A 15,841-nucleotide genomic window follows, 5' to 3' on the forward strand; every position below is an offset into this window, starting at 1 on the left:
TCCCAAGTCATTGCAAATTGCCATCGTCAAAGACCTTGACTTTTCTTCCCCGGAGGCTTTCTCTGGCTGCGCAAGTCATTGTGCTATTCAATTTCCTTCTTCTTACGGTCCCGATTTGCTCGCAAGTCGTACATGGATCAGCTTCGCCATTAAAATACGATTCACGACGACCAAATCTCTTAATCTTGAATCCGGACATACACGGGACATTCATGCACTCCTACACACCCTCCTCCTTCCCCTCCCACCTGCTGCCTGAGATTATAGAGCACGATCACGCCGACCTAATCTCTTCCAGATCGAGTCGATACACTTCATCCATGGATTCCTTCTTTCTCCTTACCGCAGAAGCCCGAGGTCGGTTCCTCCAAATCGCCGGTAGCCTCCTCGGCTGCACTTACGTCTGCGCATGGTCTCCCGATCTGTACCATCCGGCAGCCAAGTATGTGTTCGTCTCTTCAACCTGCAAAACGAGCGGCTGAGCTTTTCTAGGATCTAATTTTGGCCTCTACGAGCAGCCACTTGATCTCCACGGATGGATGGCACCGTGAGGAAGACGGCGGTCACGCGAGCTCCTCGTCGGGAACGGGAAGCGTCTCCTCGAGGCTCTTCGACGCCTACCGCAGATGCGTGTGCGGTATCCGGAGAGGGTATGTTTTACTTACATGGAGAAAATGGGTCAGCATCCTCTTCTCGATGGGTCGTGTTGATGATATGGGTAGAGTCTTTCCATTTGTAGTTGCATTCCTGGGTTGGCCTATGAGGGCGGATTGACCTACGCTGAGTTCAGCGGCGATGATTTGATGAACTTGGCCTCGATTCACGTACAAAGGCAGTTCTACCAGGTGATCGATCTACTTCAGCTATTCTCGTAACAGTTTTAAGTGTACTAAAAGAAATGCCTAATTTGGGTGCAATTTCGTTGTTTCAGGAAGCTGGAATAAAGGTTTGTAATCGTTAGATCACTTCCCTCTTTATCCCCACAGGATTCTGTTTGACGCACTGATTCTGTGCATGACAGACGGCAGTGTTCGTGGGGTGCAGAAGCGGAGAAATCGAGTTAGGGATGACGACGCCGCCGAATGTAATGGATCGTATCAATTCCATCTTCCGTATTGATTGAGATCTTTGGTCTTATAAGGTTCGTTTGCAGCTAGAACTGCAGATGGATATCTGCCAGGTGTTCGGTGAAGAGTTCATTCGACAGTGGCAATTACAATCAGGCGATCACCTGATACCGCCGCCCGAACAGAGTTGGCGCTCGTCCTCCTCCTCGTCGCTGCGGTCTCCATCGGCGGGAAGTCCCGAGAGCTCGTCTCTTCTCCCGACCATAGCAGGTGCCGCCGCTTTCATGCCTGACGTGGTTCTGCCGCACCAAATGGCCATGCCAACCTGCAACCTTATGTCTTTGCCGTCCTCCTCTTCTTCTCCGCTCATGTACCAGCAATTAGTGCTGCAACGACACCATCCGGGTGGGGCATTCGAGGCTTTCAATCCGACCGGTGCTATGAGAGTCGAGGCCACGCCGAACGTGGCTGGCCAAAGAATGATTAAGAAGGGGATCGACGTGCTGAGAAGCATAAGCACGGCGAGGATGGAAGCTCCGACGCAGGAACACCGGCCGACAAGCGACCAGTTGCACCATATGATATCGGAGCGCAGGCGTCGGGAGAAGCTTAATCAAAACTTTCATGCTCTCAGGCTGCTTCTTCCGCCGGGGTCGAAGGTACAAATTAACTGGCAATTAACGTAGATTAGATCTCCGTAATGCGTGGGTTTTCCCAAAGATCCAGGAACTCATTCTCTTTTCTGGATTCCGCACGTCACAGAAGGACAAGACATCAGTGCTGGCAAACACGAAGAACTATCTGAACTCCTTGAAAGCTCGAGTCTCCGAGCTCCAGGAGAGGAACCAAATGCTAGAACTGCAGTTTCGGCCTACCGACGACGCCGATGGAGTTACCGATTCAGATGAAAGAGTACGAGTCGAGATCAGCCGATCCGGCGCCGACGACTCTAACGCATCAGAATCCCAACAAATCAACCTCAGGCTGGTCGTAAGGGAAGAATGTGACATGACAGATTTGGTCGTCCGTACACTCGAATGCCTGAAAGGGATGAGCAAAGACGTGACGTTGGCATCGGTGGCCGCGAGCACGATGCCGCCACGGAAGTATACATGTGCAAGATTCAACCTCCGGCTACGAGAAAAGGTATGGGTGTTGAGCAAGTCTTCTCTATCTTTATAACTGCGCGAATGAGAACTGTTTACCGATCTTCTTCTGTGAGGGAAGGAGAGTTCAGCCGCGTAGTAAAAGCTGAACAGCTAACCCATGACCGATAAGACATCTTTTCTCCGGCTGCTGTGGTGGTTGCTACTTGCTACTGCTACATCGGTGCATGGATGGCTTGATGAACTAATAAGATTCAAACGCTTGCCTACCTTCACACGCCCGGGATGTAGGAATGCACGAGCTGGAGACATTACAGGAAGCTTCCTTGGGAACTATCGCCCAACACTGGCCTTTCGTCTTTTAAGGAGAAAAAGGTTATGGGTTTAGTCTTTAAGAGTGAGGAAGTCTAAGTTGTTTGGTGTAACAACAGGTGGGTGATTGGGACGAGGCGTCGTTCATGGAAGCTGTGGCCAGAGCTGTCGCTGATGTGCTGGGACGAGGAGCAACCGCGAGCCCGTCACAATCTTCACCAGCCCATCGATCTTGACCAATCGCTTTTGATTCGATGGCTCAGTAGCAGCAGCAGCAGCAGCAGCATGGAGCCCAATTCTATTATTCTTATCAGAGTCATACAATGCCACAGATGTTATTATGCATCGTGTCAGTACAATTGCTGAGGAGAACATGAGACGGCGGATTTGACTGGGTGATAAAGTTTGTTCGTTGTGTTTTAGCCTTTTCCTTGTGCGATTCAGCATTTCCACTCGCCTTCTCTAGTCAACATCGTGAATGGTCCCAACCTCGGCCATTCTTCTTGGAGAGTCTACAGCTACAAGATATGAACATGAATTTGATGGCGTTAACAGCCTATGATAATATCGAGAATTTCCTCTTTTTAGCCGAATTAATGTACTATTGCCTCGCGTGGAGGAGAACTAATATCACTTGTTTAGAGAGAGAAATCCAAAAATAAGAGAGGAGAAAGAAACTCAAAACGCTAATATTATAAAAATATATATATGATAATAAATAAAAGAATAGTAACTAGAAGAACTTCAATAGTTCTCTTTATTCCTCACCCATATTGTATATTTTATTGATATTAAAAATCTATTAATAATAAATTTAAATCAAATTGATGGTTCATATATATATAAAGTCAAACACCAATCAAATTACGGATGAAACTCAATATATATGTCACTTGGCTTTCTCAATATCTATCTATGAGACTATTCTTCTAATCCTCTCTTTCAATCATTTCTCACATAACAATTTGAGTTAAAATCCATGATAGATATCAAACCAAAAAACTTATCCACGACTTCATGGTTAAGTAAACTCGAGCTCTAAATAATATTTAGTTTTAATCATAATCAAATTCAGATTCCTATAATAATAATAATTATTATTATTATCTTAATAGTAAATCGATCTACTCTTCCCCCTTTTTTTCTATCTCGTGAAAAATCTTTAATTCTCATTTTAATCCTCATAAAAATATTACTCCTATTATAAAATATATGATTCATTTCGGCGTTCGTGCATCACGGCCCACTAGCTAGCCATTGAATCGTAATGACCCGTGTCAGTAGGAAACGGAGCCACAGAGCGGATAGGTTGTTCGCCATTCCACCATGTGGTAGTCGCATGAGTCCCATTGCCAGCTATACCGGAATCTTGCAACCGACTCTTCCAGATGGCCAGTTCTACGATCTTGTTCTTCTATTTTACCCTTTATTCCCGTTGCTTGAAGACTCGCGTCACAAGTGGAGCAAAAGAGAACAGCTCTCAATTAGCATCGAACATTACGATGATGCCGAAACATCACTCGTGCCAAAAGAGAGGGACTTAACCTAATGATATTGCCACAGAATCAAACATGAACCGATAATTAAAGTGCACTCCAGCTATGTTTAAAAGAAATAAAAACTTAAATCAACTAAACATTTCATCCAATAATAATCCATAAAAATGTTAAATATAAGAAGCATGATAAAAATTTAAATTAGATAATCAATAACGTTAAAAGTATAAGCTGTTAGGAAACGACATGTAACATATATATATAATTCATAACTAAAATGCAAAAATTATGGCACAAACTAAAATAAGTAGACACGCCTACAGTAGTAGCGATCGATGCAAATTGCAGAAACAAGTAGTGGGCATTCGAAGAGAGACACTTACTTTGTCATCTCGAAGACTGCACAGACGCTGGAGCAGATCCGACGGCGGCGTAGCACGGCCCCTCCGCCTCCACGATAGCGTAGTCGGTCCGCCTCAGCGCCGCGTGTACCACCACCAGGAGCAGGCCGACCGACAGCGATATCAGTATGTTGGCCGTCGCGTTGGTCTTCAGCAACGGAACCAGCGTCACCACCGCTAGGCCCATCAGGACGACCCGGTCCCTGATAACCCAGCCGAGGACGACGAGGGGCTCGCCCCGGAGGAAGTAGAAGAACAGCCAGGCGGCCATGGAGGCGACAAACACGATGAGGGAGAGAGGGTGCCAGAGGAGGCTGAGGAAGACGAAGAGGAGGACGATGATGGCATAGTTCATGGAGAAGCGGGCGGCGTTGGTTCGGATCCGAATGTAGGCCTCGCCGAGGCCGGCCGGGCGACCGAGGGCGCGGACGTCGGCGAGCTCCCGCCAGGGACACCACGTGGTGAGCGATACGAAGCCTGGAGAGGAGGTGGAGATCGGGAGCGTCTCGTAGGTCGTCATTTCCGGTGAAGGAATTGGGGGAAGGTGGAGGAGAAGAGATTCCTGAAGCCGAAAGACGAGAAAGATAGAAATAGGTGAGAACGAGATAACTGCAACCATGCTTTTATATGCAACGGCTCGATTCCGTTGTATTAACAGCCATTAGTTGGACCAACAGCCATCGTCGAATGCGGCACGTCGTGATGGGCCCAATTTAAATTCAAGATGGAAAGTTTACGGAAAATGTTAATTTGAATTCAACATCGAATACGGAAAAATCCCGCTTTACAGATGACGCTGACGTGGGAACGTCCGATTTGTCAGCGGAGATGAAGACGAACTATAGCAGCGCCGTACTCCAAGCATTGCGGTCCTACGATGGCACGTACTTCTCCTTCATGGTCTGAAACCTGGCCACTTTGTCGGAGAACTTGAAGGTAGTGTAGCGATTGGGGTACACAAGCTTCGGAGCTGGAGAAATGACGGCATTAGCGCCGGGATTGTAGAACGTAGCAATGGATGGCCGACTGCCGTACTTGACCGCAAGAACTCGGTGACGAACGCTCTTGTAGGTTAGATGCCGTTGCTCACCACCTCCACTTGATACCCACTCCTCATCTCGGAAGAACTCCAAACCCGGCACCTTGTCATCACGGAGCTTGTCGGATGATTTCGACGGCACCGGTGTGGCCTCGAAGCCCCATGACGTGCTTCGGCTGGGAGCACTTTGGGTACGTCTCTATCTTCCTTCCTCAACAATTTCTATATTATGAAAGAGACAATAAATATTCGATAAGTATTTATACATATTTGGAGTGAGAGATTTTTTCTATCATGATCAATCAGTTATTCAAATATGAGATTTTTTCTATCATGCCCTCGCAAGAGTGAACTTCTGTCGAGCATATCAATTTTAGACCGATGTAATTGAAATATTTTACGGGTGAAAGATTTTGTGAGGAGATCTGCTAGTTGATCAATATATACACGTGAGAAATACGTAGTTGATATCTGACAACTTGATCTCTAACAAAATAGAAGTCGATAGCAATATGTTTTATGCATGAGTGGAACATTAGATTGGCGCATAGGTAGGTAGCACCGACATTATTACAATATATTGTAGGAGTGAATTTGAAGTTGATGTCAAATTCTTGTGGCAGATTAGTAACCAAATTAAGTTCTGTAGCAATAGTATTGATGACTCAGTATTTAGTTTCAGATGTGGACCTTACGACTAACTTTTACTTCTTAAAAATCTAATTAATTAGATTTGCTCCAAAGAAGACAATATACCCTGGGTAGATGTCGTATCATCAATATTGCCTACCCATTCAATATTGACGAAGGCACGAAGATGAAGTGATGAGTGTTTATGAAGAAAAAATCCATGATAAAATCTTTTTTAGATATCATAAGACTCGTTTTATTATAAACCAATTAATAGTGGAGGGTCGATGCTTAAATTATGATAATTTGTTGATTGTAAGTGAGATGTTTGGACGTGTGAGGGATAAATACCGTAAAGAGCCAAGTATTTATCGGTATTGTATGGGATTTGTAGTAGGACTACCATCATATAATTTGACTGACTTAGTAGTAGAGAGTGGAATGACAACTTCTTTAGCATTTTGCATATTTGTCTTTAATAGTAGATATTGAATATACTTCTTTTGAGATAGAAAAAGTTTATAAGATGTGTATGTTATTTTCACTACCAGAAAGTAACTTTAAGGTTTCTAGAGCCTTAATGGAGAATCGATCTACCACTTGCTTAAGGAATTCCTTGATCTATATAGGTTTATTTCTTATAACGATAATGTCATCCACATACACTAGTATATATATAATACTTCAATTTTGTTATCGTAGAAATAATGAGGTGTTAGGCTTAGAGTTGATGAAGCTAGTTAATGCTAAAAATGAGCCAAGTTCGGTATACCAAGTTTTGAAACTTGATGAAGTCCATAAATAACTTTTTATAGTTTATAAACATGGTTTGAACATTAAGGATGGATGAAGCTATGAGATTACTATATAAAGATATCTTCAATTAGGGTCCCTATAAGAAAGCATTATTAATATCCAATTGTCATATGTGCTAGCTTTTTGTGATAGCCAAACTCAAAATAAGTTTGATTATTATCAATTTAAAATGTCTCTATGAAAATACCTGATCGTTGGTGAAATCCTTTGGCCACTAGATGTGCTTTGTATTTAGTAACGGATCCATCTGGGCTTCGCTTAATTTGAAAGATCTACTTACACCTGATGATATTTTGTGTGTGATATGATACACACATGACTTTATGCTAATATAAAGATTTTTGGGCTTTGGTGATGGTTGTGGGTTTAATGGGCTCAAGTGGAGAATTTATGATAGCATGGAGGTCAAAGATTTGACGTGATTCGAAAATGCCACTTTTGGAGCTTCTTATCATATGATGCCTAGCGCGATGGTATTTTGAGGTTGTGTTGTAGGTATAAGAATTATTGAAGAGTCATTGACACGTACTTGATCAGGCTGATGCACTTTAGTGTCACTTGGCCGAGGGGAGGATAAAGATATCATGTGTGGTGCTAAGGGTGTTACTTTTGTTGGAAAATCTAGAGCAACATTATATGTGTAGCGGAAGAATAGAAAACTAAATTATAGATTTCCCATAGAAAAGGTTTCATCGTCGTACGAAGATTGGTACGCAAAAGCTATAAAACTGAAAAACTACACGTATATAAAAGATATGTTACTTAAAGAGATCGTATATCCCTAAAATCCTATATATCTATGGGAGAGGATAAAGGATGTCAACTGTCCTCCTCTCTAGTAATGATTCATATGGTAGGGGCTACGAAGATGCTCCTCAAATCGTTGCACAATCATTCTTTTCTACGTGGACCACGCGATCAAGAAAGGGCTGACCCTTTTTGTTATCCACATGTCCCAAACTAGGGCTGTTGGCTGAGGAGAGGGAGAGAGGAGTATAGGAAGTGACAACCAAAATGGATTTGGCCTATGTGCTAATCATAGGTGCCTTGTAAACTGATCACGTGAGTGATGACATGTGTGATATGATACACACTCTTTTTTGTTTATTATTTATTTGATATTTTTCTTACTTTATATTGTATGTTGCATATATTGTGATGTTCATGGATCTATGCAATAAGAATCGGATCGTGATAAGATTATAATAATGAGACTAATTCGTCATTAAACACAGACCCTAAATAATTTCGATCGTAGGTTACTCAAGAGTGACATCGAGATAACCAGATAGACTAGTATGCTATATTTCCGCCCATATGATGAAGGCAAGTGGTCCCATAGTTGCTCATGTGAGGATACTAAGGATATGGTGCAGGTACTCATTAAAGAATTAGTTCACTAATCGATCCGCTCACGGAATGTTAAATAGTTATGATACCTCACTATTAGACAGCAATTCCGTCAGCCCAGTGGTGTATCTGGTCCTTAGACTTGAGACACCAAGGATATCCTATATAGATATTCCACTCTTTAATACTAGACTTATAGGCTTGAAAGTTATAGATCTAGCACAATCGGTTATCGGGAGTGGCAACCAACCTTACGAGAGCTATTGAGTGTCAATAGAGGATCATCCACTCTTGGTATCATGAGAGAAATATCCTATATATTCTTACTCAAACAAATCTCTGGCTAGGGTCATTCAGATTGAGAGAGAAAGAGTTCTCCAAGAGAATCCAATTAGAGTGAGGCTCGAGTAGAAACCATATGGGTCTGACAACACCATGCCCAAAGTACGATCTCTAGAATATTAGATGGATGAAGAACTATAGATAAATGGTAACTGAGGATAGACAAGTCCAATAGATTGAATTCCCTTGTATCATCTAGGGACTATAACGTAATGACCTAATATGTTCATAGTTGATAAGTCAAGTGAATTATTATAGAGATAATAATTTACTGAGCTAGAAGGAGTTTTGATACGTATAACTCATGAACAGCTTGATATTGGGCCTAGAGGGTCACAAACATATGGTATGTGTTGCGACGAGTAGAGGTTCGGATATGAGATGTTCACCGGAGCCCCTATCTTATTGGATATATATTAAGTCATTGAATTATTGGATCATATATATGAGATCTAATAAGAGTCGCTGAGAGATTATTGGGTAGAAATATGCTAATCTAAGAGGCTTGGGTAGTTAGATAAATATCTAGTACCCAATAGGATAAGATCCATTGGGGTAAGTTTATAGGGACCTCTATAAATAAGAAGGAACCAAAGGACCATATGCCAGACCCCTTTTGGTTGTCACCTCTTATACTCCTCTCTTCCACTCCTTCTCAGCCAATAGTCCTAGTTGGGAAATGTGGATAGCAAGAAGAGTCAACCCCTTCTTGATCGCATGGAAGGAGAATTATGCAGCGATTTGATAAGCGTCTTCGTAACCCCTATCTTGTAGATCACCGCTAGAGAATAGGATAATTGATCTCTTTCATTCTCTCCCATAGATTTGTAGAATTTTAAAGATATACTTTCTCCCTAGATAACACATATCCCTATCTGTGTTATGTTCAATCGCGTAGAATTATTTTTACGTGATTGCTACGATTTTTTTCGTAGTTTATAAATTTGGACTGCACAGCACTCTTTATCATAGTTCAATCACCATTTTTATACGATTTGCTATGCTTGGTTGGTCATTCATTAGCCATATTTATCGTAGCTCATCGGGCATCCGAAGGCCATAAAATTAATTACACCAGAATCAGTAGACCAGAAGGAATGCACCATGGTTTGTTTACGCCAAAATGGTTCTGTAATTAGTCAAGTGCTAATCACCATTTAGTTCCCTGTTTACCAGCTGAATGGAAACATTAAGCTTTATCACAGCAAGACTTGTTGTGATTTGCAAGTCACAGTACTAACTCAATCCATGGGAGAGACTGATGGATGATTTCCTTCATTAATCCATGCACAACCACATCATGCATAGGTGGATGGCAGATCAGTGCAAGTTGCTATATACAAATATGTTAGATTACGTTCGGTCGGTGCAAATCTAAGAAATGTTTGCCTTCGATTTTGAAGCCGAGAGGGGTGTGGGTTTTAGTGGATCAGAAAGATGGATGATGGATTCAGGTCGAAGCAATTCATGTTCGCCTCTTTCGGGTGTCACTCGAAATTTAGATTGGAGTTCTTCTGGGGTTGATGGGATCACTCGAACGTCTAACGTAGGAAACCTAAGATGAGTTGTAGTGCTCCATCGTCAGTACGACTACAGAACAGTAAAATGACTAGAAATATTCTTGATCATAATATAGCAGCAGAAAGAAGCCTTCTCACGAGTCATCATATATGCTTGTGGGCCGTCACTCTCATTCATTCTTATCCTATAGACTTTTCCTGCAATGATCCAAGTAGAGAAAACCCCCTCTTTAAAGTGCAAAGTATGAAAGTTGAAAACGCTTCTATTTCACATACTTTATGTCACACTTGCGTTTGTGGAAGGAGAATGAGAAAAAGGGAAGTCGTTCCCCACTCTATGCTATCCTCGACGGCAATGAACGGTGCAAAGTGGATGAAAGATGGCCTCCTAAAGGTAAAATTCTCTCCTGCAGTTGACAAACCACCCATCACTAATCAAATAAACTACTAACATCTTTACCGATTAATTAGATTAGTTGACATCTTCTAATGCTCACTAAAGATATATATATATATAGTGAAGGCATACATGACATCATTAAGGCAAAGAATATGGCACAATTAATAATCATTAAGAGATTAAATTTCAGACAAATTTCTTGCCATTGTGGGAGGCATCACTAATGTATCATAGTGATCAAAGAATAGAAATAACACTAAAACTATTATTTATCGTAATCATTTATAATATCTTAATTTCTCAAGTCCTAGATTTTTAGGCTCTCCTTATCTTTTTCCCTTCTTAATTTTGAATATAATGCATTGAACTAAGCAAGACTTAACTCTAGCTAAAACTAAGATTTCTAATTTAACTAAGACTATCGAAATCAGTTTTCATCCAATCATATATTTTAATTTAATATTCTAATTACTAATTTAACCTGCAATTATACTAATACTATCGCATCAAATTCTATCATAACTCTAAAATTAAATATGATTTAGCATGAGAAATACTAGGACGGATGACTCCTCGGGAAGTCATCATGTTGCACCCCTTTTATCATTTAGTTGGGACTTACTACTTTATTATTGTTGTCGCATATTAAATATTAATTTATAGATTATCAAATCACATGAGAAATCTCATCTGAATTTTAAAGTAGAAATTAATAATTAAAATTTTATTTCTAAGACTCAAATATTTCCTTAGCTTAAGGAAGGTTATATTAAGCATAGCAATTATTGAAAATAAACTTAATTTACTAATAAATGGTCTCATATAATCATCTTGGACAAAGAGGAGATTTTGATATCTCAAGAAGTAAATAGATATTTTAAAATTAAGAAGAATATATTAGATATCTTGGAAGAAAGTAAAATCCTTTTAAAATATATTGGAATATCTTAAAAGTTAATCTTCTCTAGGAAATTGTCAATATATTACACATCTTTTAAGGGAAAAAAAATATTATGTATAAAAATGAGGAAATCCTAGGATTTTTTTTTTTTGGCTACTTATATATTCTCATGTCCTATGGATGAGAGGAGCTCATTGTGATAACAAGCATGGACACCTTAATTCTACTCATATAATGAGCTGGTTTCAGTCAAAGAAGGGCTCATTCAAGCTAAAATGGAAGGAGTTTCCAACATTATGGTGGAGGGGGATGTGGAAATAGCCATCTAAGTATAGCTTATTTTTTAAGGAGTTTCCAACATTTGTTAAGGATACTTTTCATATTTTAGCTGATATTTTAAGGAGTTTCCAATTGGCTGGCAAATTATGTCATAACTAATAAATCATCTTTTGTTTGATTTTTCTTGTGTTGATATCATGAGCACAAATTATAATCGTTTTTTGAGTTAATAGAATTAGTCTTTTTCTTCTTAGATTTTTTTTCTTCTTTCTCTACGGTTCTTCTTCCACAAACTCCATAAGTTTCATTTTTGTAATTTATAACTAGAATGACAACCACTTTTTTTTCTTATCTTTTATACTAAAAAGATAATTGTAAACTTCCTTATTACCATTTATGATCAGGTATAAATACTCATCTTCAACATAATAAAAAAAATATAAACTTATCTTTTTTGGGAGGTTTTTTTTTACTCCTCACGTCTGCACTTGTACACATTGTGATACTAACTTGAGCATAAGAGGGATTGAGTCAAAAAATTTCTTTTGATCTTTGTGTAGGTGACACCTAATGAGCTCGACGTTTCCACCTCGGAGACATCTCGGACAACCTTGTGTATATGGGTCTGAATCACATTATGCTAACCAAAATATCAATGATATTTTTTTTCTAACATTTTGAGATTAAAAGTAATAATGATTGATCAACAAAACTGATAAGATTAACTCAAATAATTAAGATTAGATAAAATAAAAAATAAAAATAAAATTAGATTAAAATAAATAAATGAGGGTGAAAAGATTATTGGGATATGATAGATTTTTTATTATTTAAAAAAATATATACTCTCTAATATAGATAGGTGCTTTTGGATCAATCCAAAGTACTATAGATTCCTTCTACTACTCTCTTCCCTTTTTCCCTAAAGTTCTATAAAAAAGCCAACAAGTGTGGTGTTAGAGCCTAGTTTGAAAAAAATAAACAGGAGTATATAGATTTAAAAAGAAGTAAAGACCAATAGATTAAGGGAAAAAAAAATAAAAAGATGACAAACACCGGAATAAGTGTTCATAATCAACTTTTTCTTATCTTCAAAGATCATAATTATCAATTTTGGGTTGTTAAGATGAAAACTCTATTTATTTCACATGGATTATGAAATTTGGTAGAGAATGTATTTGTTGAGTATGATCTACAAGATCCTAATATTACTAAAGATCAAAAAAAATAAATGAATGAGAATACGTAGAAAGATACAAGAGTCCTAAACATACTACAATAAGCAATAGATGATTCGTATTTTCTTGAATTATGATAGCATCAATACCAACAAAAACCTAGAAAATATTAAAAATATATTTGGAGGCACAGATAAGGTAAACAATTTAAAACTTCAAATTCTTTGACATGAATTCAAAATTCTTATAATGAAAGATTCTGAATCTATCACTAATTTTTTCTCAAGCGTCTCTTTTATTATGAACTAAATGATATGGTGAAAATAAAAAAGATTAAACTATAGTAGAAAAAGTTTTTTTGAGTTTATCTTCAAATTTTGATATTATTTCTACTACTATAGAAGAAGCTAAAGATATAAGTATATTATCTATTGATGAATTAATGGGCTCGCTTTTAGTTTATGAATAAAAAAAATGAACAGATCTACTTCAGAACATGCTCTTTAAATAAAGATAGACCAGAAGAATGATCAAAAGAAAAATTCAGAAACCATATCTCAAGAGAGAGATTAAAATGGCAAAGGTCATGACCAATAAAATGAGAGTCAAAAGAACTCTAACGAAGGTAACAAAGAAACACTTTAATGTTTTTGTTACAAAAAAATAAACATATATAAAAGGGTTGTTGGTGTAAAAATAAAAATCCAAATATCCTTCTTTGCTCTCACTGTAAAAAATATGATTATCTTGAAAAAGATTGTTAGAACAAAAATAAAGTAAATTATCATGAGAAAAATAATGGTGAAAAAAGATTAAATTTTTTTTTAGCATCTGATGAAGAATATTCTAGATTTGTTTGATTTTTAAATAGTGGTTGCAGTAATCATATGACAGGGGATAAAAGTTTATTTTAAAGGCTTAATGATTCAATTAGATCTATAGTACATATAAGAAATAATAATAATGTTCAAGTGAAAGAAAAAAGAACAATTTATATGAACACCTGGTAAAAAAAATTATTGATAATATGATGTTTATTCTTCGTTTGAAACAAAATCTGTAAAAGTTATGATTATCTTAATTTTTTTGAGTTTATGCAAACCATCTTACGTGATGACTATGAGATAAAATGTCATGGCACAGGTCATGGTAATTGGGAAATTGTGGCCACTAAGATGCATGTACATAAAAAGGAAGAGGCCCTAAACTATGATAATAACAAGCTTACAATGGAGAAGCCAAAAAAAAGGGAAAAGTCAGCATTATCCGAGGAGACAAGAATAATAAGAAAAGTACAACTAATGACTCAGAAGAAAAGAAAGAAAAGGATATGAGTTTGAAAAAATGTGAAAAGACTAAGAAAGAGAAACGAAAAGTCTTACTTTTTAATGAAGTTTGAGGAGAAAAATGTCAAAATTGATAAGGAGTCACCGTTTATGTAGTAATTGTCAACAGAAAAAAAAAAAACCCTATCTTTAAGTTGGATTCTAACAAGGATTCAAATAAAAAGAAGGAAAAATGAACGAAGCCAAAAATCATTGAGCATCAACAAGTTCCTAAAGTTAGCTAAAAATATTTTTAGATACATGAAGAACTTTCAATTATGGCATATATTATAAGTAGGTAAAAAATTTTAAATTTTGTCCTTATATTGCTAGTGATTAGGCTAGTTGTGTAGATAATAGAAAAAGTACTTCCAACTTCGTGCTCAACCTTTGCTTAGGTATGATTTCAAGGATGATAAAAGAAACAAGAATATGTTTCTCTCCTAAGCTCAAGCTTTGAGGGTGAAGTTGTTGCTACTACAAGTATAACATATCAAATAATTTGGCTTCGAGAAAAAATAGGATGAACGAATTAAGATTTACTGCCACAATAAGTTTACTATTGCAATAACAAAGAATCTTATCTTCCACGAATACACCAAACTCATTGAAGTTCGACGTCACTTCATTCGTGAACTGATTGATAAAAAAAATAAAATTAAATAAACTACTATAACACCGAAGATCAGCTTGTCGATATCTTTACAAAAATTTTGACGAAAGAAAAATTTTATTTTTTTCTGAAGATAACTTCAAGTTACAATTGCTTCGAATTAAGGAAGTGTGATAAGATTAATTCAAATAGTTATGATTAAATAAAATAAAATAAATAAAAATTTAGATTAAAATAAATAAATGAGGGTGAAAAGATTTATTGGGATATGATAATTTTTTTAAATAATATTATATTTTTTTACTAATATAAATAGGTGCTTTAGATCAATTCAAAACACTACGTATTGTTTCTTTTATTATTCCTTTTTTTCTCTTCCCCATAAGTTGTACAAGAAAAGACAACACAACTTAATAATTCCATGCATGCATGCATGCATGCATGTCGAAGAATACAAACACGTTAACAAATGTGGATCCCGTCGTAAGATAACGTTGCCTACATGCATTATCTGATCACGCGGATCCACACGTCCAAGATTCCGTAAAGCAATCATTCATTCATGTATGTTCGTCGATATCGTTCTACCACCGGAAAACTGTTGGCTGAAGGATAGGAGTAGTGCCACCTTTGTTCTTCGCTTATCTTTACGCACCTCATCTCACCTCAGGTGGCAATCCGGAGAGAAAAGTTGGCCGCTTTACCAAAGGCATCAATCGACAAGAGGACAAGAGAGGAGAGAGAGATTAGAGTGTGGATGGGGGCGAAAACACGCGTCCATCGAGTCCTGTGCTATCACTATTCGGATCTCTCTGTACAGAGAACTTGCCCAATTTTGATAGGAATACCGTGCACAACTTGTGGACCTTTTCCTTTTCCGGTCACGACCAAGTCACATCAACACGTAATACATGTTGGAAAATGCATGATGCGAATATATATATATACATATTATGGCCAAATTCTTTTGATAATACTTTTTTGAATTTATTCGTGGACTACTACTACTACTACTATTATTATTATTATTATTATTATTATTATTATTATTATTATTATTATTATT

At 37.7% G+C, this 15,841-nt stretch overlaps 2 protein-coding genes across 2 annotated transcripts; one reads left to right on the forward strand and one right to left on the reverse strand.

The window, feature by feature from the left end:
• Nucleotides 1-198: 198 nt before the first annotated feature.
• LOC135671378 (putative transcription factor bHLH041) lies at nucleotides 199-2,915 on the forward strand. The gene is made up of 8 exons (XM_065179456.1): nucleotides 199-442; nucleotides 519-650; nucleotides 740-845; nucleotides 932-946; nucleotides 1,022-1,084; nucleotides 1,154-1,726; nucleotides 1,830-2,213; nucleotides 2,605-2,915. The coding sequence occupies exons 1-8, from the start codon at nucleotides 213-215 to the stop codon at nucleotides 2,719-2,721; spliced, it is 1,620 nt and encodes a 539-aa protein (XP_065035528.1). The 5' UTR covers nucleotides 199-212; the 3' UTR covers nucleotides 2,722-2,915.
• A 1,389-nt stretch (nucleotides 2,916-4,304) lies between these two features.
• Nucleotides 4,305-4,926, reverse strand: LOC135671457 (PRA1 family protein F3-like). Its single transcript, XM_065179601.1, has one exon. The coding sequence runs from the start codon at nucleotides 4,900-4,902 to the stop codon at nucleotides 4,369-4,371; it is 534 nt and encodes a 177-aa protein (XP_065035673.1). The 5' UTR covers nucleotides 4,903-4,926; the 3' UTR covers nucleotides 4,305-4,368.
• Nucleotides 4,927-15,841: the final 10,915 nt, after the last annotated feature.

Source organism: Musa acuminata, unplaced genomic scaffold, assembly GCF_036884655.1.
Source record: "Musa acuminata AAA Group cultivar baxijiao unplaced genomic scaffold, Cavendish_Baxijiao_AAA HiC_scaffold_1139, whole genome shotgun sequence".
Lineage (NCBI taxonomy): Eukaryota > Viridiplantae > Streptophyta > Magnoliopsida > Zingiberales > Musaceae > Musa > Musa acuminata.

What these genes read in the sequence shown, in the direction of transcription:
- LOC135671378 (XM_065179456.1), top strand. Translation starts at nt 213, where the DNA reads ATGCACTCCTACACACCCTCCTCCTTCCCCTCCCACCTGCTGCCTGAG. An exon ending in GTGTGCGGTATCCGGAGAGG is followed by an intron (nt 651 to 739) that starts GTATGTTTTACT and finishes TTCCATTTGTAG; the next exon opens with TTGCATTCCTGGGTTGGCCT. An exon ending in ACCTCCGGCTACGAGAAAAG is followed by an intron (nt 2,214 to 2,604) that starts GTATGGGTGTTG and finishes GTGTAACAACAG; the next exon opens with GTGGGTGATTGGGACGAGGC.
- LOC135671457 (XM_065179601.1), bottom strand. Translation starts at nt 4,902, where the DNA reads ATGACGACCTACGAGACGCTCCCGATCTCCACCTCCTCTCCAGGCTTC.